Source organism: Notolepis coatsorum (genome assembly GCF_963971535.1).
Source record: "Notolepis coatsorum genome assembly, contig: SCAFFOLD_1945, whole genome shotgun sequence".
Taxonomy (NCBI): domain Eukaryota; kingdom Metazoa; phylum Chordata; class Actinopteri; order Aulopiformes; family Paralepididae; genus Notolepis; species Notolepis coatsorum.
In genome coordinates this window covers 8,071-33,998 of record NW_028171648.1, presented here as the reverse complement: position 1 = coordinate 33,998, position 25,928 = coordinate 8,071, and the positions used below count along the sequence as shown (strand labels likewise).

General features: G+C 43.7%; 1 protein-coding gene across 1 annotated transcript; it reads left to right on the top strand.

Annotated features, from left to right (window-relative positions):
* Nucleotides 1–857: 857 nt before the first annotated feature.
* Nucleotides 858–17,550, top strand: LOC311248213 (rho guanine nucleotide exchange factor 26-like; the record flags this gene model as incomplete). The annotated part of the gene is made up of 3 exons (XM_084339136.1): nt 858–947; nt 3,466–3,620; nt 17,356–17,550. Coding segments are annotated over 3 exons (440 nt in total), but the record flags the coding sequence as incomplete, so codon positions are not given.
* Nucleotides 17,551–25,928: the final 8,378 nt, after the last annotated feature.

The window sequence follows — 25,928 nt, the reverse complement described above, 5'->3', positions numbered from 1 at the left end:
ACTGCACACAGCGTTCAACGCCTCGGCGCCGACACACTGGATCATGTGTCCTTCTTATTTTTCATGTCTGTTCCCCATTTTTAAACCAAATATTCTCACGTTTGAGATTTTTCTCTTTTTGTGTCCCTCTTGTCACTATTATAGTATTATTATATTATAGATCGTTTTTTTTTCATTCTACTGTAGCTTTCGGTGGAGACTATAATCACAGCGTGTACTGTGTACAAGTTATATCTTTAATCGTGTACTTATCAATGAAATATGCTGTTTTAAGTTGATTCCCCCCCCCAGAGTCTTACAAGTTAGAAACGCTCGGGCGGTCAGGTAGCGGAGATTGCGTTCGTCACCAACACCAGAGACGCTGGATTCGCCTGTTTGAATCCAGCTCACAGCTCCGGGGTTGTCACCAGCTTGGCTGGCCGTTCACACTAATACAATTGGCTGTATTAGAGGGTGGGAGAAGCTGGCGGGGTGGGTCCGGGTTGTTGTAAACAGCGACTCCTACAGTTCGGTCGGGGCGCCTGCTAAGCGCGGATAGGACCTGAGTGGGATAGTGTGATCCTTCCACACGCTACGCCCTCTCAGGGAGGATCCGCGCTGCCAGGTGAAAAGAAGCGGTTGATTGGCTAGACGTGTGTCGGAGGAAGCACGTGGTAGCCTCCACTCTCCCAGACCGACTGTGGGGGGTAAGTGCGCAGCGACCAGGAAGGGGATTGGGAATTGGCATAACGACTAACATTGGGATAAGAGAAAATCGGAGGAAAAAGGAGGGGGAAAAAGATAATAAAAAAAAAAAAAAGGGAAATGTTGATGGAACGACCAGTGACTGTGAACTGCGTTGTTTATGTTTTGTGTAGGTGGTGAGGAAGTGTAACGAAGGAGCTCGCACCATGGAGAGGATAGAGATGATGTACACCATTAACTCACAGCTGGAGTTCAAGATCAAGGTGAGGCCTCGGCGCGCGGAAGACGCAACATGCTCTCTGTTCACATGCTATGCTGATGACGCACTCCTCTGTCTCTCCCCTTTACACACTCATTAAGCTTATCTTTCTCTCTCTCTCTCTCTCTCTTACTTACTTACGCCTATCGCTCCTTTTGTGGGAGCATAGGCCGTCGACAACAGTTCGCCAGGGTCCTCTGTCCTGTGCTTTTGCTTTCCAGCTGTTTCCATGTCAGTCCGCTCCGTGTGATGTCTGTCTCCAAGTTGTCTGTCTTCCTTTTGCCTTGGGGGTTCCATCTAAGGGCCTGTCTGGTGGAGCTGGTGTTTGGTTTGCGTAGTGTGTGGCCGATCCATCCCCACTTTCTTCTCTTGATTTGTTCTTCCACTGGTTGTTCGCCCGTTCTCTGCCAGAGATCATTGTTACTGATGGTATCTGGCCAGTGGATGTTCAGGATCCGCCTCGGGGCATCCGTTGATGAATGACTGCACTCTAGTCATTGTGATCTTGGTTGTCCTCCTTGGTTGTCCTCCACGTCTCTGATCTCTCTCTCTCTTACTCGCTCTTTAAGTTTCTCTATCTCTCTTTCTATCTCACTCTCTCTTACTCGCTCTTTAAGTTTCTCTATCTCTCTTTCTATCTCACTCTCTCTTACTCGCTCTTTAAGTTTCTCTATCTCTCTTTCTATCTCACTCTCTCTTACTCGCTCTTTAAGTTTCTCTATCTCTCTTTCTATCTCACTCTCTCTTACTCGCTATTTAAGTTTCTCTCTCTCCCTCTCTATCACACTCACTCGCTCTTTAAGTTTCTCTATCTCTCTTTCTATCTCACTCTCTCTTACTTGCTATTTAAGTTTCTCTCTCTCCCTCTCTATCACACTCACTCGCTCTTTAAGTTTATCTTTCTCCCTCTCTCTCTCTCTCCCTCTCTCACTCGCTCTATACGTTTCTCTTTATCTCTCTCCCTTTCCCTCTCTCACTCGTTATTTAAGTTTTTCTCTCTCCCTCTCTATCACACTCACTCGCTCTTTAAGTTTCTCTTTCTCTCTCTCTCTCTCTCTCTCTCTCTCTCTCTCGCTCTATACGTTTCTCTTTATCTCTCTCCCTTTCCCCCTCACTCGTTATTTAAGTTTTTCTCTCTCCCTCTCTATCACACTCACTCGCTCTTTAAGTTTATCTTTCTCCCTCTCTCTCTCTCTCTCCCTCTCTCTCTCGCTCTATACGTTTCTCTTTATCTCTCTCCCTTTCCCTCTCTCACTTGTTATTTAAGTTTCTCTTTCTCTCTCTCCCTCTCTCTCACTCGTTCTTTAAGTTTCTCTTTCTCTCTCTCACTCGCTCTTTACGTTTTTCTCCCTCTCTCTCGTTCCCATGCTCTCTTTTAAACACATGCTATGTTTCCCATCAGTTGGCGTCAATAGACAAGATGCCTATTTAATGAGGGTGACCTATATGCACAGATGCATATACTACATGATGCACAGCCAATTCATACAGTACAACATATACACCATGGTCACTCACTACACACACACACACACACACACCCACACAGGCATGCCGAGTTGGGCACGCCTGTGTGTTTGTGTGTGTGTTGTGAGTGTCTGAAGTGTGGGAAAAAGCTGTTGGCACATTTGGGATTAACACATGTCTACAGGCTAGTGAGCAAACCCTGAGCCTGCATAGCCAGCTGTTGCGCACACACACACACACACGCACGTGCGCACACACACACACACACACACACACGCACACACTCACTCACTCACTCACTCACTCACTCACTCACTCACTCACTCACTCACTCACTCACTCACTCACTCACTCACACTCTCTCTCTCTCTCTCTCTCTCTCTCTCTCTCTCTCTCTCTCTCTCTCTCTCTACACACTCACACACAAGGGCGGCAGTCCCTCAGGAGGTAGAGTGGTCTGTTAATCTGTTAATCAAAAGGTTCCCGGTTCGATTCCCACTCCTCCCGGCACCGTGTCGAAGTGTCCTTGAGCAAGACACTTAACCCCTAACTGCTCCCGATGAGCAGGTTGGCACCTTGCATGGTCACCTCCGCCGTCGGTGTGTGAATGTGTGAAACGTTGTAAAGTGCCTTGGATAAAAGCGCTATATAAATCGGATTTAGAATCAGAAAGGTCTTTATTGCCATTTTGTTTTTGTCGTTTGGTGCAACACTAACAGAAAATGAAAGTAAAATAAAATTGAATATTATAAACAAAATTTTAAATAAAAGTACAATAGAATCTAATAATATTATAGGACGGGGCTGTACAATTGTGCAGGGTGTAGTAAAATATATATACCACATTAGAATAAGAATACAGTGGAATAGAATATGTAGCAGGGCTGTGTAATTGTGCAGTATTGTGTAAAAAGTATGCACACAAAATGCAGTCCATTTACACACACACACACACACAAAGCGTTACCATAGTTCACGTCAGACATGTTTTTCATAGTTGAGGACACTGGGACTTGGTTGTAACTCTCCCATCCTCTCCGCTTCCCCCCCCCCAGCCCTTCCCCCTGGTGTCGTCCTCCAGGTGGATGGTGAAGAGGGGGGAGCTCACGGCCTTCGTGGAGGAGAACGGCATCTTCCTCAAGCGGACGTCACGGCAACAGGTCTACTTCTTCCTCTTCAACGACGTCCTCATCGTCACCCGCAAGAAGAGGTGAGCGCACCGCTCCAAGAGACGAGAGCTTACAGTTGGGAAGCACTCTGTGTTGCCTGTGTGTGTGTGTGTGTGTGTGTGTGTGTGTGTGTGTGTGTGTGTGTGTGTGGTGCGTGCGTGCGCGCGAGCGTGATTTATCTGGTATGTAGACTGTGGCCTTGGTGTGGCGGCGTTTCCCCATAACTCACCTGTCCTGACATGCAGAGAGAGAATAGGCGACAGTGTGTGTGGGTTTGTCACACACCCTCCATTCAGGGTCTTAATGTTGTGTGTGTGTGTGTGTGTGTGTGTGTGTGTGTGTGTGTGTGTGTGTGTGTGTGTGTGTGTGTGTGTGTGTGTGTGTGTGTGTGTGTGTGTGTGTGTGTGTGTGTGTGTGTGTGTGTGTGTGTGTGTGTGTGTGTGTGTGTGTGTGTGTGTGTGTGTGTGTGTGTGTGTGTGTGTGACCACATTAAGACCCTGAATGAAGGGTGTGTGTGTGTTTTTTGTATTGTCTTCATTTATCCTCAGGCTTCGACTCATTCTGGGAAATTAACCTGTATGGCGGCGGTTTGTTTAGAATAAATTACCTCCGTTTAACACGTGAAGGCAAAGCAAAGGATCATTATCTGTCGGGAGGTAAACACGTTGGGAAAGCCGTGGATGAACGGACCACACAGAGCGGCTCTCCGGGCTGAGTCAGTCATCTATATTCGCCTGAAACACCCCCTGAACCAGCTCCAGCCTCACTATGAGTTGTGTATCTCTGTAGTGGCTATGTATATTTATCATCTTCTATGCAGCATACTAGCCCAACATATATATTTATTAGGGATGTCCGATATTATCGGCCTACCGATATTATCGGCCGATATCGGCATTAAAATGTGATATCGGTATCGGAAATTAAGAGTTGGACAATATCGGTATATCGGTAAAAAAGACAATATTGAGCATCCCTAATATTTATCATATTCTACTGTATACAGCACACTAGCCCGATATATATATTTATCATATTCTACTGTATACATCACACTAGCTCAACACATATATTTATCATCTTATATACAGTATACAAGCTCAACATATATATTTATCACCTATACAGCATACTAGCTCAACATATATATATATATTCATCTTCTATACAGTTAAGTACACAAGCTCAACATATGTTTATCACCTTCGATACAGCACACTAGCTCAACATATGTTTATCACCTTCGATACAGCACACTAGCTCAACATATGTTCATCACCTTCGATACAGCTCAAGTTGCTCAACATATGTTCATCACCTTCGATACAGCTCAACATATGTTTATCACCTTCGATACAGCTCAACATATGTTCATCACCTTCGATACAGCTCAACATATGTTTATCACCTTCGATACAGCTCAACATATGTTCATCACCTTCGATACAGCTCAACATATGTTCATCACCTTCGATACAGCTCAACATATGTTCATCACCTTCGATACAGCTCAACATATGTTCATCACCTTCGATACAGCTCAACATATGTTCATCACCTTCGATACAGCACACTAGCTCAACATATGTTCATCACCTTCGATACAACACACTATAGCTCAACATAATGTTCATCACCTTCGATATAACACACTATAGCTCAACATAATGTTCATCACCTTCGATACAGCCCACTAGCTCAACATATACACCCCACTTCAGCTGAACTCGTGCACAGCTGCCGTACACATGTGTGTGTCATGTGATCGTCGTGGAACTGCTTATTGTCGGCCCAGAATTTGTTTCCCCCCCATTTCCTCTCGTCTCTGGCAACATGGAGCGGAGAGCCATTAAGAGCACTTCCTGGAAACGATGTGGTTCTCGTTTCTTTGTCTCATTTGTGAGTGCGTGTGTGTAGTATGTATGTGTGCGTGCGTGTATGCGTGTATGTATGTATCTATGTAAGTGCACGCACGGGTCTTATTTTCCCCCATAAACGTGATCTCCCCTCCATCTCCTCCCGTCTCCCGCTGGATCTGGGATTGATTGCGCTGCCTGCCACTCGGCTCGCTCGGAATTCCTGAGAATCATGAAAACATTCCGTTATATTTTTCTAGGAATCTGAACTGGGAACAGCGGCGCTTCCTGCAGTGTGCGGCGTCAGGCTGGCGTTGGGGGAACAGGGAGTTCTCCCGAATCCATGTGTGTGTGTTCTCTCGTTTCATCCCCCTATACTTGTGGGGACGTCGGCCAGGGACGGGGGGCTATTTTAGGGGGTCGGGGGCAGAATGTCGAGGCTCTACTGGTGCGGAGGTGAAGGTTAGGGGCTCTGGAGCGAATGTAGTCGACGACGGATTTGTAAAAATGTGACTCTTCTTGTGTGCGTGTATGAGAATAAGTGAAGTTGATCTAATATTGGTTCGCCCTGCGGAGGGGGGAGGGGGGGGGGGTTCTTGCAGTGGCACGCTACACTGCACCACCGCGCCATCTGCAGAAGCAAAACAAAAGCGCGGTAGGGATGCAAAGAGGCCGGAGCCCGGAGCAGAAAATATCTAACGTATCGTATTTTTGCTATCCATTATGAGTCATGTAAACATTTGACACATTGACACCATCCACATCCATGACACCCAAATACCCCCCCTCCACCCCCTCGTATCCCAGTGCACATGCAAGGCCACTAGTGTGTGTGTGTTTGTGTGTGTGTGTGTGTGCGCGCATCATGGGACTTTGTCAACTCATTGCGTCATTGATTTAATCAACAGATCCTGTAATCCTCCCCGCGTTATTGTTCTGTGACGGAAGGCAGCCGTGCCAAACGGCCCTCAAACGCTTATGATTAGAGAATCATATTTGTGAATATTGTTGTTACGCCAGATCAAAGAGATGATATAGTTTCCCATAATAACAAACTGATTGACGACTAATAACTCTTTCAGCGCTTAAACACGTACGCGCCGACTAATCCACTATGAGAGGCGTGGCGGCGCTAATGCACATAATTTTCTTCTAATATTTGACATATTTGCTCATATAATGACATAATTGCTCTTCCCGCCTTTTTTTTCAAACTTGGTGCTGCCATCTTGCCAAAAGTAAGTTTACTCGGATCCTCTCCCCTATACCTCTCGGCTCTTGATAGCCGTGAGAAAGGGACCACTAACGGTGCGCTAGCTAGCCAGCCAGCCAGCCCCGCGTTCCGCTAGGCTCGGATCCGTTAGTTTAGGCGCGGTTGTGCTCATGGGCTACGCTAGTCTGGTGTCGTGTGGTCTGGCTCTAAGGAACACTTGCATAACTCTGACTCCATACACACCAGCTGCTCTCTCTCTGTCTCTCTGTCTCTCTGTCTCTCTCTCTGTCTCTCTCTCTCTCTCTCTCTCTCTCTCTCTCTCTCTCTCTCCCCCTCTCCCCCTCCTCTTCACGTCTCCCCCTTCTCTCCTCCTCCTCCTCTCTGATACCGGGCCTCGTCTAACCACTGTTATTGTTGAGGGGGAAAAGCGATCTGGAAAAGCTCATTCCTCCACCCTTGTGTCTGTCTCTCTCTTTCTCTCTTTCTTTCTCTCTTTATTTCTTTCTTTCTCTCTGTCTCTCTCTCTTTCTTTCTTTCTCTCTGTCTCTCTTTCTCTGTCTCTCTCTCTCGATATCACCCCCCCCTTCCACCCTACCTTGCTCTCTCTTTCTCACAATGGGTCTCTCTGTCCTGGTCTCTCTCTCTCTCTCTCTCTCTCTCTCTCTCTCTCTCTCTCTCTCTCTCTTTCTTTCTTTCTTTCTTTCTCTCTGTCTCTCAATTGCACATGTGCTCTCTCTCCACCGTCATCCTCAGATGGTCTCCCATCTCTCTACTAATGTCCACATGCTGTCTGTCTGATTCACATTCAGATGACTTATTGCCATTATGTTTACACAACACATAGGAACGTGATATGTGTGCATACACTTTTTTCACAAATAAAAAAGTGCAAAATGGGACAGAACAGTGAGACAACGACGAGACAATAAAGTGCAATGGCTAAGGACATGCTGTCTGTCTGTCTGTCTCTCTGTCTGTCTGTCTCTCTGTCTGTCTGTCTGTCTGTCTGTCTGTCCAGCCTGTTTCCTTCTCCCGCTGTTTGTTTGATTAGGACAAACTCCCACTCTGCACCAGGACATTCTGCTCTAATGAACTCTGTGCGTCTGTGGCTTCGTGTGTGTGTGCGTTTCTGTGTGTGTGTGTGTGAGACGTTGACCCTAATCTCTCTGCCCCCCCCACCCCCACCCCCCCCACACACACACACACTTTGCACCAGAACTCTGTACTTTCTTTCTCTCTACTGTAAACTTCCTCTATCTCAGTATTTCTCTCCTCTCCGCTGCACATCTCCTCTCCAGGGAGCGGCTCCGAGGAGGGTGTGTGTGGGAGGGAACGGGTGTGTGTGTGTGTTGTTTTTATAACTGGTTGTACAGTAAGATGGTAGCTAGCTGGCACGACCCTGATGACGTGTTACTAGATTCCTGTGTTATCACTGCTCGCTCGCGGTTCTCATTACGACCAGGTGTACGTGTGTTCAGCGGGTGTACAGTACGGTACGGTAGCTGCGGAGAATGCAGGGTTCCCCCGGTGATGCGGAACGGGTCCTAATTAGCATTTCCTACAGTAATCAAGTTTAAGTGACTGTAATACCGTCTGATTACTGTTGGGAAACTGTTGACTAATTAATGGCGGGAGCTCGCACTATAACGAGCTCCCGGGAGGAACATCATGACTCTCACCCCCCTGCTGACGAATTTAAACGTTCTATTTTGTATTCTGTTTTGAAAGAATAATTATTTATAATGACATTGGTAATGTGAATTTCCATGTGTTTAACTGGCTGGCTTGTTTCACAAATAGTCATGACCTAGTATTCCCCACGCCACCTCTTTCTTTGATATCCTCCTATCAGAGATCATTAGATTATCATTAGATCTCTCTCTGTTTACCACAGTATTTTCATGAGAGGGAAATCTCTCTTTTTGGATTCCTGTCAATGACCATAACTATCTCTGTTCACCACAGCACCATAACTATCTCTGTTCACCACAGCACCATAACTATCTCTGTTCACCACAGCACCATAACTATCTCTGTTCACCACAGCGCCATAACTATCTCTGTTCACCACAGCACCATAACTATCTCTGTTCACCACAGCACCATAACTATCTCTGTTCACCACAGCACCATAACTATCTCTGTTCACCACAGCACCATAACTAACTCTGTTCACCACAGCACCATAACTATCTGTTCACCACAGCACCATAACTATCTGTTCACCACAGCACCATAACTATCTCTGTTCACCACAGCACCATAACTATCTCTGTTCACCACAGCACCATAACTATCTCTGTTCACCACAGCACCATAACTATCTGTTCACCACAGCACCATAACTATCTGTTCACCACAGCACCATAACTATCTCTGTTCACCACAGCACCATAACTATCTCTGTTCACCACAGCACCATAACTATCTGTTCACCACAGCACCATAACTATCTCTGTTCACCACAGCACCATAACTATCTGTTCACCACAGCACCATAACTATCTCTGTTCACCACTGCACCATAACTATCTCTGTTCACCACAGCACCATAACTATCTGTTCACCACAGCACCATAACTATCTCTGTTTACCATAAGTATCATAACTATCTCTGTTCACCACCATAACTATCTCTGTTCACCACAGCACCATAACTATCTCTGTTCACCACAGCACCATAACTATCTCTGTTCATCACAGCACCATAACTATCTGTTCACCACAGCACCATAACTATCTCTGTTCACCACAGCACCATAAATATCTCTGTTTACCACAGCACCATAACTATCTGTTCACCACAGCACCATAACTCTGTTCACCACAGCACCATAACTATCTCTGTTCACCACAGCACCATAACTATCTCTGTTCACCACAGCACCATAACTATCTGTTCACCACAGCACCATAACTATCTCTGTTCACCACAGCGCCATAACTATCTCTGTTCACCACAGCACCATAACTATCTGTTCACCACAGCACCATAACTATCTGTTCACCACAGCACCATAACTATCTGTTCACCACAGTATCATACCTATCTCTGTTCACCACAGCACCATAACTATCTGTTCACCACAGCACCATAACTATCTGTTCACCACAGTATCATACCTATATCTGTTCACCACAGCACCATAACTATCTCTGTTCACCACAGCACCATAACTATCTCTGTTCACCACAGCACCATAACTATCTGTTCACCACAGCACCATAACTATCTGTTCACCACAGCACCATAACTATCTCTGTTCACCACAGCACCATAACTATCTGTTCACCACAGCACCATAACTATCTCTGTTCACCACAGTACCATAACTATCTCTGTTCACCACAGCACCATAACTATCTGTTCACCACAGCACCATAACTATCTCTGTTCACCACAGCACCATAACTATCTCTGTTCACCACAGCACCATAACTATCTGTTCACCACAGCACCATAACTATCTCTGTTCACCACAGCGCCATAACTATCTCTGTTCACCACAGCACCATAACTATCTCTGTTCACCACAGCACCATAACTATATCTGTTCACCACAGCACCATAACTATCTGTTCACCACAGCACCATAACTATCTCTGTTCACCACAGCACCATAACTATCTGTTCACCACAGCACCATAACTATATCTGTTCACCACAGCACCATAACTATCTGTTCACCACAGCACCATAACTATCTGTTCACCACAGCACCATAACTATCTCTGTTCACCACAGCACCATAACTATCTCTGTTCACCACAGTGCCATAACTATCTGTTCACCACAGCACCATAACTATCTCTGTTCACCACAGCACCATAACTATCTCTGTTTACCACAGCACCATAACTATCTGTTCACCACAGCACCATAACTATCTCTGTTCACCACAGCACCATAACTATCTCTGTTCACCACAGCACCATAACTATCTGTTCACCACAGCACCATAACTATCTCTGTTCACCACAGCACCATAACTATCTGTTCACCACAGCACCATAACTATCTGTTCACCACAGTATCATAACTATCTGTTCACCACAGCACCATAACTATCTCTGTTCACCACAGTGCCATAACTATCTGTTCACCACAGTATCATAACTATCTGTTCACCACAGCACCATAACTATCTCTGTTCACCACAGTGCCATAACTATCTGTTCACCACAGTATCATAACTATCTGTTCACCACAGCACCATAACTATCTCTGTTCACCACAGTGCCATAACTATCTGTTTACCACAGTATCATAACTATCTGTTTACCATAACTATCTGTTTACCACAGTATCATAACTATCTGTTTACCATAACTATCTGTTTACCATAAGTACCATAACTATCTGTTTACCATAACTATCTGTTTACCATAAGTACCATAACTATCTGTTTACCATAACTATCTGTTTACCACAGTACCATAACTATCTGTTTACCACAGTACCATAACTATCTGTTTACCATAACTATCTGTTTACCATAACTATCTGTTTACCACGTGGCGGCTACGTGGCGTAGTGGGCAAGGTGCTCGCCACGAAATCTGGAGACGCTGGGCTCGCCTGTTCGAGCCCAGCGCTCCACATTTGCTTTCAGTTTAGCTGGTCGTCCGTACTAATACACATTGGCCGTATTAGGGGGTGGGAAACTGATGGGTGGGGATCGGGCGTTGTGGACAGCGACTCCTACAGGTCGGTTGGTGCGCCTGCGCAGTAGAATCAGGAAGTGTCGGGGGCAGCGTGAGCCTCCCACGCGTTACTCCTCGCCACTGAGAGATCGAGCTGCGCAGGTGAAAAGATGCGACTGCTGTTACCTCAAGTACCGGAGGGGACTTGTGCTATGTATGACTTAGTCCACATTGCAGCCGGCTTGTGGGAGGCAAGAAACGGCGTTCGTGACAGGGGAGGGTTGAATTGGATGATACGAAAATTGGGATGGGAGAAAATATAGAAAATGGGAGAAAAAGTGGATAAAAAAAAAACGATCTGTTTACCACAGTATCATAACTATCTGTTTACCATAAGTACCATAACTATCTGTTTACCATAACTATCTGTTTACCACAGTACCATAACTATGTGTTTACCATAACTATCTGTTTACCACAGTACCATAACTATCTGTTTACCATAACTATCTGTTTACCACAGTACCATAACTATCTGTTTACTACTGTACCATAACTATATCTTTACCACAGTACCATAACTATCTATAACTAGCACTCTGAGATTTGGTTTCCAAATATAGAGTGCACTATAAATTGAATGTATTATTATTATCTGTTTACCATAACTATCTGTTTACCACAGTACCATAACTATCTGTTTACCACAGTACCATAACTATCTGTTCACCACAGTATCATAACTATCTGTTTACCATAACTATCTGTTTACCACAGTACCATAACTATCTGTTTACCACAGTACCATAACTATCTGTTTACCATAACTATCTGTTTACCACAGTACCATAACTATCTACCGCTTTTGACTGAGCATCACATGGATGTCCAGGAGATGTTCTCTTGTGTGGGTGGAACTGATCCATTGGCAGGCCGAGGGGTGTGACGGGACGTCCCAGAGGTTTATCTCCAGGTCTGTTTTTCATGAGAGGAAAATCTCTCTCTCTCCTTGGATTCCTGTCAACGACTCGAGTACACGACTATTCCAGACGCTGTAGTGTAGCAGCCAAACGCCAGCGTGAGGCGAAAGCCCAGAGGTTTGGGTTGTTGTCACCTTCCGTTTGATCTCCTCCCGTCCTAATCGGTTCCCGATCGGACCAGCCATACTCTCTGTCTGTTCTCTAGTACCACCCTATCCAATCATTTTTCTCGCCCCCCCTCCTCTCCCGCCCGCTTCTATCTGATTTATCTGTCCGGCTCTCCACCTTTTGCTCCGAGGTGTCTGATTGGTTGTGAGAGCGGTGGGCTTGGACCTGATTGATTGGTGGGCAGTGGGGGTAGTTGGGTAACAGTTGAGCCCTGTTGAGAACCTCCCGACCGTGACGGGATACCCCCCCCACCACCAGCCGTGTGTGTGTGTGTGTGTGTGTGTGTGTGTGTGTGTGTGTGTGTGTGTGTGTGTGTGTGTGTGTGTGTGTGTGTGTGTGTGTGTGTGTGTGTGTGTGTGTGTGTGTGTGTGTGTGTGTGTGTGTGTGTGTGTGTGTGTGTGTGTGTGTGTGTGTGTGTGTGTGTGTGTGTGTGTGTGTGTGTGTGTGTGTGTGTGTGTGTGTGTGTGTGTGTGTGTGTGTGTGTGTGTGTGTGTGTGTGTGTGCGTGCGTGTGTCTGGGTTTGAGTTTCACCCTTGGTTGTTCGCTGCTTGGCTTCTCTCTCCATGCTTGTCGGAAATTGTGTGTGTTTATCTGTTTGTGCATCTACGTGTGTGTGTGTGTGTGTTGTGTGTGTGTGTGTTGTGTGTGCCAGTCCACATGCTGGATCAAGATGAAGCTAGTTCATGTCCAGTAGTCTCCTGGCTGGGCTGCTGTTCTAGAACTGTAATGACATAACACAGGTAGGCTGGAGTTCACCTCCTGTGGTGGGGGCCGCTACACACACCTACACACACACACACACCTACACACACACACATACACATACACACACACACACACCTACACACACACACCTACACACACACACACACACACACACACACACACACCTACACACACACACCTACACACACACACACACCTACGCACACATACACACACCTACACACTCGTCTCTCTCTCTCTCTCTCTCTCTCTCTCTCTCTCTCTCTCTCTCTCTCTCTCTCTCTCTCTCTCTCTCTCTCTCTCTCTCTCTCTCTCCCCCCCCCCCCCCCCCCCCCCCCCCCGCTCCTGGTACAGTAAAGCGTTATGGCTCTCACGGGAGTTTCACAATGAGTTCCAGATGTGTCTCCCCCACAACCAGCAGCGGCGAGAGCTGTCAAAAAAAAACAGAGGGCCGCGATGAGGCCCAGGTGCTCATGGGAAATGTAGGCACGCATTTGACGCATTACGGGGCCAGATGGCGGCATGTGGCTTTGTTTAAAATAGGAGCTGTTGTGGACGTTTAGCCTCGACTCCCGAACGAGCTACAGAACGAGCTACAGAACCCGCTCGTGGTGAGGACGCCTCGCTTCTTTGGACGAGATCCCGTGTCCTTTTTTGGTCCCGAGACGGTCACTGATCTGAGGTCTGTGGATGAGATACGATCTTTACCAAGGCCTAACAAAAATAATAGTTGGTTTCAGGTTGGTTGTCAGTTTGGCCATGGGTAGGTAGGGAATTTTTTTTTATTCTTTCCCACGGCGACTATGGATAGGGAATTTCTTTATTTAATTAACCCTTTCACTGCCACACGACAGAAGGTTAGCCCTTTACTATCACACAACCGACGGCGATGCTCCATCATTAGCATCATTAGCTCCGCGGATGCGGAGCTAATGATGCTAATGATGGAGCATCGCCGTCGGTTGTGTGATAGTAAAGGGCTAACCTTCTGTATTGTCACAGTGAAAGGGTTAACCGGCTGTCGTGTGGCAGTGAAAGGGTTAAAATGTTCACAACAACATGGATGCATGTACTCTGCCAGCATGTTTAATATCCATAATACTAAATGTTTGACTAAGATTTCTATGAAACTTTATTCTAAAAAAAAAAAAAAAAAAAAAAAAAACGGATTTTTTTTTTTTTAATATATAATTTTTTTTTTAAACTCATAAAATATATTGGGTCGCACCTAAATCGGCAGGGTCGGTCGGCAACCTGAAACCAACCATTATTTTTGTTAGGCCTCACTGATCTGAGGTCTGTGGATGAGATACGATCTTTACCAATCAACGAGGGGGGAAATGTGGTCATTCTCGGCAGCGAGAGCACTCAACACGACGACAACAACACACAGGCGACCACAGCTAGAAGGGAGAAGATCTATCGAGATAAGCGTACACAACAAGATTAAAGCTGAAATGATTAAGAGCCCAAAACTATTTTAGCTTTGTCTATTCATAAATGGGGGAGTGCCAGGGTTGAATGTTATTGTGACCAGTGGTGGTGGGGGGAGGGGTCTCACTCCAGAAGGGCAGATTGTTTTGGATTGGGTCCCTATTATTAAGAATTTCTAAATGATCAAATGTGCTCAATGTCACTTAACTCACACAGCCCTTTCTATTTGTATTAACTAGTCGTGTACACACTAGGGATGTGCATAGCGGTTATTTTGAGAGCCGGCTATCCGCTGTCATTAACCGGACGGAAACCACTTAGCCGTGTTTTCTTTCACTCGCATTTACATTTACATTTAGTCATTTAGCTGACGCTTTTATCCAAAGCGACTTACAAGTTCTGTACGACAAGTCATCATGAAGGGCACAACTCTATCAGCTGAGTAACAATGTTCATCAAAGTGTTGAGTGCTACAGTGTAGGTTAGTTTATTAGGACAAGTGCATGACAGTAAGGTTAGTTAGGGTTCGATATATATATTTTTTTTATTTTAATTTTTTTTTATTTCAGATAATGGTTGAAGAAGTGCGTCTTTAGTCGACGGCGAAAGATTGGACGGGTTTCGGCTGTTCTAACTGGGGTGGGTAGTTCATTCCACCATTGTGGGGCAAGGACTGAGAATAGGCGGCTTCTCTTTGATGACCCTCCCGGAGCTCGGATAGGAGTGGGTCTGAGGCGGCCAGAAGATGCAGAGCGTAGGGGTCTTGAGGGTGTGTAGTTAGAGATTATTGACCGGAGGTAGGCGGGAGCGGTTCCCACGCGGAGATTGTGAGAACGATGATGCAGACACCCACTCTCTCTTCAAACAACGGCACGTGCACACGGATAGAAAATATTGTTGCATCTTCTGACATGACGATAATAATAATAATAATTTCTTAAATATATATATATATATATATATATATATATATATATATATATAGCGCCTTTCAGGAAACCCAAGGCGCTTAACAGAGGAGGGGGACCAACTAAGGGGAAGGAAATCAGAGGACCATGTAAGGGACGTCAGGCAGAGACATTAATACTCTATTCTTAAAATTGAGAGGTACAATGGAACCAAGTAAACACTATATGCCCTCAAATGATGGGACTTATTATAATTGACCAGACTCATTTCACCACACACGGCACAAACACCTACTATCTGTGGAGCTTACAGTGATATGCTCGTCATCAATAAATCCATATTGATCATCAACACGAATCTGAGAATGGCAATACAAGCCAATTGTATTGTGGCTGTTCAGTGTTCTAGCAGCTTGCTACCTGTGGCCTAGCAACATACTGACACCCTGTGCCCGGCCCGCCCTCAACAATAGCTTTGGAGTAGTTCATTCAGCCAGATGACTAGCTACTGTGAGTTAGCTTGCAACGACGAACCGACACGCTTATGTTCACACACGTTTTCACACTAATTCTTTTTTTTTATATTTTTTTTATTATTGCAAAACAAAAAATTATTAAAAGTCAGTACTCAACACACAATGCATAATGAAACTTTCAGTAAAGGTGGTTAAAATATATGCAAGTACAGAAACAGGATAAAACAAAAATAGTCTATAATAACATTTTAACCGTATACAGTGTATATCCAGCGAAATTACAATTATATAAATGTTAGTATATAATATACCCCTAATACCTATTTTCTAAAACCCTACACACATATGCTCCAGCTCAAACCCCCCCCTCCCGGACCCCCTCTTGGATAGTACCTCCATTATCCCTCACTCCTAACCAGACATCACCATTATAAGCTAGCTTTTATTCTCTCCACCACTTCTAACCACATTGACATTTTGGATTCATTGAGCCCCAGAATTCTTGCTGTAGATATTTTCACACTAATTCATAAACATTTACAACACATTCATTCTGTTTGTTGGACCGTGAGCTGTTGAGTAATGTAGAATCCAGCCGCTACTGCTCTTCCAAGTTGTCGACGCTTCTTCCCCTCTCGTACGTGAAGCTCGGGGGGCCCTGCGAAGGGGGTCAACGACGGCAGGAGGCAAGGAGCTGTATTCAAGTGACCGTTATAAAGTGTGGGGGGGGGGGGTCACCTGGGCCTTATTGAGGCTCCAACACTCTGGACCCCGGGGGCAGAATAGCCTGTTCCCCTCTACCCCCCCTGCTCCCGATAGTGACGTAATGATTGTAGGAACCAAATTCTAGGATGAAAATTGTATCTGTATGGCCCCATATTGTTTATTATGGTTTTTGTGCTTTGTGTTTATTAATAATAATGAATTCCAAGATGGAGACTTACCTGGTCTACTCCCCTTTTTCCCTCCACGTTCCCCCTAACCACTCCTATAACATGGCAGGTAGTTTTGAGTTCAGGTAGGCCCCAGGTAGAGCGGTACCATATCGTTTTTGACTGCAATTAATTTCCAGTTTTACGTTCATTTACCAAACCCTTTTTTGTTTGTTTTATAGTTATAGGCAGCTATTGGGGCTGTTGTGATAGTACATAATTAGCTTTTAAATAAATCCTGTTTATTTTTGCAAAGTACATCGGATCTTTATCACTTCTTTTGGACTGCAATTCGGAGCGTGTCGGACTACCAACGCATTACCCTGGAGCAACTTTGGTTCGTAGGATTGTCTTTACAATGATGATACTGTAACATGAATACAGTGACTGAATTTTCTCCTCCCTCCCTCCCTCTCTCTTCCCTCTCTCCTCCCCCCCAGCGAGGACAGCTACACAGTGATAGACTATGCCCTGAGAGACCAGATCTGGGTCGGGCCGTGCCAGCTGGAGGATCTCAACCTGTCGCCGGTCAGAACCACGTCGCGGCAGCCCGGCGCCAATCACCTCTTCAGCCTGCGCTTCAGCAGCGACCACTCCGGCGAGAAGGTGCCCATGGTCCTGGGGGCGGAGCTAATGTGAGTGCTTCATATACCGTGACCTTTGACCTTGTAACTTGTCTTTTTGTGTGCGTGTTGCCGATATCAGATTGACCAATAGATGAACCCTCTGGATTTTATTGTGCCATCCTCCGTCTCGTCTTTATCTCCTTGCCTAACCAGTAGTCGTGTATGATCATGTATATAAAGCGTGCCCACGCCTTGCTCTTGGCTTTTAGGATACACCCACTTATTAGCCTAATTAGCCCTCCCAAACCGTTCCTACAACAATTTTTTATGTTTAAATTAGGGCTGTCAAAGTTAATGCTTTAACTTGAGATTAATTTAAATTATTTAAAGCATTAAAATAAATTAATCTAGATTAATCTATGGAGTGAAAAATCTTCAACGTTCTGAACTTTCAGCAGTATATTTGCTTGTTCTTTTTTTGCATTGACTCATGCACCTTTTTGAAAATCATCTGACATGAAGATGGAACACATTTTTGTTGTTAATATGATTTATATTACTGGTAGTTCATACAAGACATTATCGTCCTCTCTAAGCCAATCTGCACTTTAACATAGGCCTGGGTTGTTTTTATTTCTGTTAGCGCCGCGGATATAAGAAAGAGGTCTAGCTGAGTCCATGTTGATGGTTTTGTTGAACATTTGTTATTTCACAGGAGAGAAACTGTATTCATAGAAAGCTATTAAAATAGTCTTTGAATCTAAATATGCTTTCTTTGTGTTGATTTTACATTAATTCCATGATTTTACTCAATTAAATATCTGTTACAAGCTTTGATCTTAAGCAGAAAAATGATATTTTTTTATCTAGAATAATCTAGATTAATTACAGAAAATTGTGAGATTAATTAGTTAATTTATTTTAATCTATTGGCAGCACTAGTTTAAATATATGACTAGGGTTGGGTACCTTTCACATTTGAACCAATAACGGTACCATTATCAGTTCCTGGAATTCGGTATCAGTACCCAACGGTACCTTTTTTGGTACTTAACTCTCTCTGTAATAACAGAAAATGTCATTTCAGTTGTAAAAATTAAGTTCAAACTTCACAATTGCACGTCATTGGAATTCTGATTATTATTTCCACCTGGGCGGGTCTTAATCTACCTGCTATCAAGGTACCGAAATGTGGCACCGATTGAGTAATTCGGTCAGTACCCTTAAAAGTACGGCACCTAACCCTAGTGTATACACACCTCCCCAATGCTACACAAACGGCAACAATTACTTCAAGTCTTACGTTCGTTCACACATTGTTTTCATCTTTCTTTTTGCACGCATGCTGCCAGTACTGGGAACATTCTATGATGTCCATATATGGAATTAGTGTTTGTGATTGAACTTTGCGTGTGAGCAAAGTGTGTGTCTTGCTACTGTAATTGGATCTGTCCTAGGAGACAGTAACTGTCAGTGTTCAAAGTTCTAGGACTAGTTTACAGTGTTGTTTGTGGCCTATGCTGTAAATGATTACTCACATCATCTGACCTAGAAATAAAAGCAGCCTCTGTGATTCAGGCCTTTGGCTATATTATTATTATACAACTCCATCTCCCTGTAAAGTACACTGAGAGCAATCACAAGTGTATACTGGGGAGTGATCACAAGTGTATACTGAGGAGTGATCACAAGTGTATACTGAGGAGTGATCACAAGTGTATACTGAGGAGTGATCACAAGTGTATACTGAGGAGTGATCACAAGTGTATACTGGGGAGTGATCACAAGTGTATACTGAGAGTGATCACAAGTGTATACTGAGGAGTGATCACAAGTGTATACTGAGAGTGATCAGAAGTGTATACTGAGGAGTGATCACAAGTGTATACTGAGAGTGATCACAAGTGTATACTGAGGAGTGATCACAAGTGTGTACTGAGAGTGATCAGAAGTGTGTACTGAGGAGTGATCACAAGTGTGTACTGAGGAGTGATCACAAGTGTATACTGAGGAGTGATCACAAGTGTATACTGAGAGTGATCACAAGTGTATACTGAGGAGTGATCAGAAGTGTATACTGAGGAGTGATCACAAGTGTATACTGAGAGTGATCACAAGTGTATACTGGGGAGTGATCACAAGTGTATACTGAGGAGTGATCACAAGTGTATACTGAGAGTGATCACAAGTGTATACTGAGAGTGATCAGAAGTGTATACTGAGGAGTGATCACAAGTGTATACTGAGAGTGATCACAAGTGTATACTGAGGAGTGATCACAAGTGTATACTGAGAGTGATCAGAAGTGTGTACTGAGGAGTGATCACAAGTGTATACTGGGGAGTGATCACAAGTGTGTACTGAGGAGTGATCACAAGTGTATACTGAGGAGTGATCACAAGTGTGTACTGAGAGTGATCAGAAGTGTATACTGAGGAGTGATCACAAGTGTATACTGGGGAGTGATCACAAGTGTGTACTGAGGAGTGATCACAAGTGTATACTGAGGAGTGATCACAAGTGTGTACTGAGAGTGATCAGAAGTGTATACTGAGAGTGATCACAAGTGTATACTGAGGAGTGATCACAAGTGTATACTGAGAGTGATCACAAGTGTATACTGAGGAGTGATCACAAGTGTATAGAGTTGATGATGTGCCAGTGTTTATGTAGGATCTTAGTGAATTCAAAACCTACAGGAGAATATGTAGTGCAGCACAGCAGGGACTGGTCCTTAGTGGGTCTAATGCTAGGTTGCAGGCATTCGTCCTGTGTGGCCACATCAAAGCGGTTAGCAGCTTTATCTATCCATTCTGTAGGATACCCTCTCTCCTGGAATCTCCTGCTCAGGTCTGTGGACTGTCTCTGATATAGACTGTCAAGGCTGCAGATTCTCCTGGCTCGGTGAAACTGGCTGACCGGGAGGCTCTTAATGAGGTGGGTGGGATGGAAACTGTCACCCCGTACTAGTAAAGTGTTTCTGTCAGTAGGCTTGCGAAATAAATCGGTATGTATAGTGTTCCCCTCCTTGATGACCAAAACATCCAAGAAACTGATGCTGCTGGAGCTGGCCTCCAGAGTGAAGCTCAAATTGGAGTTAGCTGCGTTGAGATATTTATGAAATGCCTCCAGTGACTCTTCACTCCCTGTCCAAATAATGAAAATATCATCAATGTAGCGCTGATATATCAATATGTCTGGAATATTTTTTTTAAGCAACAGGGTCCAATATATATTGATTCTCAAACTGACCCATGTACAGATTAGCATAGTTGGGGGCCATAGTGCTCCCCATGGCCACAGGCCGAAACGTATAAGTATATTAAACTTGGGAACGCTGCAGACGGTGTGCTGACTTTTTTCCCACAACTATACTGAGGAGTGATCACAAGTACAGATGGGAACTCACCCAAGAAGACACATTGAGACGACATTCGGAGACGGTCTGGGCTGCATATGGCCACACTCTGTTAGCACTAAGCAGTGTGTCCGCAAATACATCCTGGGCCTAGTCGGAGGAGGATATGTACAGACATGGATATAGTATCTACAGATGTGTAAAAGGACAGATGTGCAGGTAAATACAAACGGGTGTGGATAGATATATATGCGGTGAGAATAAATAAATGTACGGTATATACAGCATTATTGTACATGCTATCATACAGCGCTATGGGTTATATGCAGGCGTATAAGTAAGTATATAAAGGGGTTCTATGCAGTTTAAAACTAAATCATGTCGGAACAAATCCAAAGTAAAACAATAGTTTTTATGTTATGTATAATGTGTGCTCGCCGCACCCCTTCGGAAGCCCCGTGTCTTTTCGTAACGGGAAGCATCAACAAAACAATTATTAGCCTAATTAAAAGCCCTTTCCTATCGAAATTGATGTTCCGTTGGCAGTTCTTTTAATTGCTAATGTATCCACAATGAGAATCTGGAAGGAGAGCTAGTCCGCCCCCATGTATCCCTCCTCATTAATTTCATAGCTACAGTAGTTGATGAGAGAGAGAGAGAGAGAGAGAGAGAGAGACAATGAAGACGAGCAGTGCGTAACTTTATAATGACTCATAACTGGCCAGCTGGTTATTGAATGTGATGATTGATGCCCCTCCGTTCGGACTGTCGGGAAGTGTTTGAAAAGTTGTGTCGTCTCTCTAAATGAAAGGGATTCCATTGCATGCACTCAGTGGTGGAAAGTAATTAAGTATTTTTACTCGAGTACTGTACTCGAGTACAAAGAACTTTTACTCCACTACATTTATCTGAACCCATCAGTTACTAGTTACTTTGAATAAAAATATTTTGCATAGTAAAACATGGTAAAAATGTATGAAGATTATATACTTTGAATGAATGAATGAATGAAAAAGTTTATTTTTTAACATGTAATTCTCCATATTCCTCCAAACAAATCACGATCTAGCTCCGTCAAACCAAACAATCATAACACATATATTTTTTTTTAATTAAAAAACAAAAACAAAACAAAAATTATAAACAAAAGGTCAAGAGCAATGTGTTTGGTTGGCAGACATGTCCAAAAAAGGAGTAGAGGGAAGCTAAGCTTATTGATCCCTACCCCTTACATTTGTATTTGTTCTTCCATTAATTTTACTAGATATAACCTAATTTAGTATATTACAATATAGAATATACTTTTACTTATAATACGAAAACAATTAACTTGATTCACTTGACAGCAGTGAATATAGTACAGCACCACATAACACAATATAACATAACTTTGTTTATCCTCATTACTAATTTATGTATTTCTTTCTCTAATGTGTGTTTTTTTAGCTGCTTTTTAAATTGTGCCATATGTTTACTTAGTTTGATGTATTCAGGTAAATTATTCCACAACTTCACTCCACACACCGATATGCACATGCTTTTCAGCGTAGTGTCTTGTGTACCATTGGTTGTTTAAGATTCCCTCTCCCTCTTAAGTTATATTCTCCTTCCCTGTCTCTGAACCATTTTTGAATGTTGCCTGGGATTAGTTTGTATCTGGCTTTGTATACTATGAGGGCAGTTTTGAAATCCACTAGGTCCATACATTTCAATGCTTGTAGCTTTATAAATAAGTTGGTGTGTATTGGTTGGACTTTCACATTTGAAGCCTGTCAACTTCAAGAGGACATAATCAGAGCAGCATAACTGGACCACATACCACTTTAACATAACTTTTATCGAGGATTGAACGCTCCCACGCACAGGAATACAAAAACGTCATGTAGAATGCATACTTTTACTTAAGTACATTCAATAGCAAATACTTCTCTACTTTTACTTAGGTAGAATTTGAATGGAGGACTTTTACTTTTACCAGAGTACTCATTTATCTGGGTATTTCTACTTGTACTTAAGTAAAGGAACAGTGCACTTCTTCCACCACTGCATGCACTCTATTATGATATCTTATATATTCGCATGCATCTTTAGTAAAATCAAATCAAATCAAATGTATTTGTAAGGCCCGACAACACACGTTAATGTCCCCATGGGCCGGACACGTCTTCTTTAAACAAGTCAATGAGAAACATCACAATAAATCGAGAACGAAATAAAAACACCATAAAGTCCACAACTATTTAAATAAATGAATGCAACACTCCCAGACATACCCCACGCGAAGGTAAGGAAAAACTCACTAAAAACTCACTAAAACCTAGCAATAGGAAAAAAAGCACCACAGGCAATGTGGAGGAGAGAAACCTAATGTAATGAAACACAGATAAGTGCATGCAATATAGCAACTGAACATTTTGAAAGATTGAAAATAGAGCTGATGGCGGATCTGTTTGAGGCATGGGGGGCGACACAGAGAGGGTCGCATCCCTCCCGGTCATCATCACAGGGGACGTCCACCACTCCGGTCATCACCACGATATGATAGTAGTCCGGTCCTTGCTCCACCAAAGAAATACTAACCTTGTACCGTCTTTCTCTGGTATGCACTCTGCTACTAAGGAATCTACCTCGCCTATATGACTACGTACTATGCTATGCACTCGATCTCTGTAGCACTCAAGGGTCAGTAACTTAAGTCAAGAGTTTTCAAGTCAAGAGTTTTATTTGTCACGGCATACAAGTATACAATGAAATGCGGGTGGTCTTGCCCGCAACGATGTGCATAATACAATGGTAATATATAATAGAATCCAATAGAACGACATTGTGCAATAAAACAAGTAAACAGAGTAGGGCATATCGGTATATGTACATGAGTTATTTACAGAGCATGGTAGGTCCTGTGGTAGTGCAATACACTGTTAGCTACGGATGAGGCACTGGGTCTTTATGTACATATAAGGTCTTTATGCTATATTATACAATCTCAAGTTATACTACCGTAATTCCTCTAATAGTAACCCCGGCTTGTATTTGTTTCAACTGTAGCTGATACCAGGCTTGTATTAGGAGGAGGCATGTATAAGAGAGAGGCCTATATTTCTAATTTTCAAACAGATCATAATGAATAAATCAACATTTTGTGTCAGTTTGAACCCAGTAAAATGTACTCGGTTCATTTATTGAAACCAAGTACTGTATGAAATACGGTAGTAAACGGTGCAATTACAGGTGGTCAAAAAAAGTTTAATAAAGTAAAATAGTGCAATCACAATACTGGTATAATAATAATAACTTCGTTTTATACAATTCTGAGGTAGGCTTACTCTCTTGGTAAACATTAACACCATACCATTATATGGTATTTACTGCACAGCCAGGCCAGCATATACATGAAACCCGGCTTGTATTAGGAGGCCGGCTTATAATTGCTTAGCTCAACAGCGCACCCGGTCATTAATAGAGACCCGGTTTTTAATTGAATACCGGTTACTATTAGAGGAATTACGGTATACTATTCTTAAAGTGACCTTTCCTTTTGTAAAGTGACCATAAGTGTGAGCGTGTGCAGCATGAGTGTGTGCTTGCTCATGTTAAAGTGGCTGCTAGTGTGTGAGCGTGTACAGTGTGTGTGTCGTGTGTGTGCTCATGTGTGCTTGTGTGTGGGAGAGTTCAGTGTTCAAGGCTCTGATGGCCTGGGGCCCGTTGTACCCTTCCTGCTGACTTGTAAGTCGCTTTGGATAAAAGTGGTCACTCGTCGAGACGCATGTAAGGGAACAAAATAAGTACCAGCCAACCGCCAATGGCTGGTAAAAAATCTGCCTGGCTGGTAGTTTTTAAAATCTACCAGCCAAATGGCTGGTAAGTCAAAAAGTTAAGTTTGTTCCCTGAGAGCAGAGCTACACAGCAGTGCGCCTATTTTGCGAGCCGAAATAAGTCTGTGGTTTTTTCTTCTTCTCACAACGGGTCAAATGCATCTAACATGCATTGCATTGTCGCCATTCCTTTATGCCCACATCGCCCGATATGAACGTTATGTTAGCGTAAGCTAACAAGCTAATCCTGATCAGCGGCAGAGCCATAGAGAACAGCAGACAGTGTGGACTGGGGAAAGGGAAATGGGGGGGGGGGGGGGGCACTCTCCCTTTCTCTGTGTGTGTGCGTGCATTTGGAAAGACGATGAAGTCACTAGTCAGGACTCAGGAGAGGAGTATATTGTAGTAAACTGAGGATTACTGAGGATGCACAGATAATGTTGATATTCAAATATAAAAAGGTTTCGAGAGGAGTGGAAGTTTGAAGACAGACTAGACTACAATATGATGCAGGGGTGGTGAGTTGAAACAGTGTGTGTGTCCCCGACCCCACTTCTATGTTTCAATAAATTATTTGCATTTAAAACTATTAACGCTGACTCATTTCTTCAGTCCACTAAAAATTATGCTAATATTCCTTATGTTGTTTATGATATTAATTGAAAATAGCATATGAGAGTATTATATAGTAATAATAACACATGGCGATATACTAAAAAGCTATTTTAAATTTTTGGCTGGTCAAAAATCTGCCTGGCTGGTAGTTTTTCAAATCTACCAGCCAAATGGCTGGTAAGTCAAAAAGTAAATTTTGTTCCCTGTGTGGGGAGACGCATTCTAACACCGGGTGTTAACAGACGTACTTGGAGCTGATTCCACTCGTGATGGGATCAGCCGGATCAGGTGGAGACGAACTCTACGTAACACACAAACAATGGGATGTGTCATTTATTAGGGTTTATCCAGGGCGTGTTTGTTCTATTCAGTCAGTCAGTACGGAGTCCCTCAGACACACACAGTACACATGGCTTTGCTGTGGTTCGTGTTTTGTTACGGGAGTGTTTTCATACCTTATGCTTGGGGCCCGTTCCTCCTCATTCCTGTTGTATTTAGAAAACCTCCCTCACGTTTCTCTTACATAAGAGGCTCAATCATCTCAGTACGGGGACTCTGGTTCTAGCTTACTAGCTTTGCTACCTTAAAACGGCAGGTCTTGAGCTAGAACTAGACCAGTGGTTCCCAAAGTCGGGGTCGCGACCCAAAGGTGGGCCGCG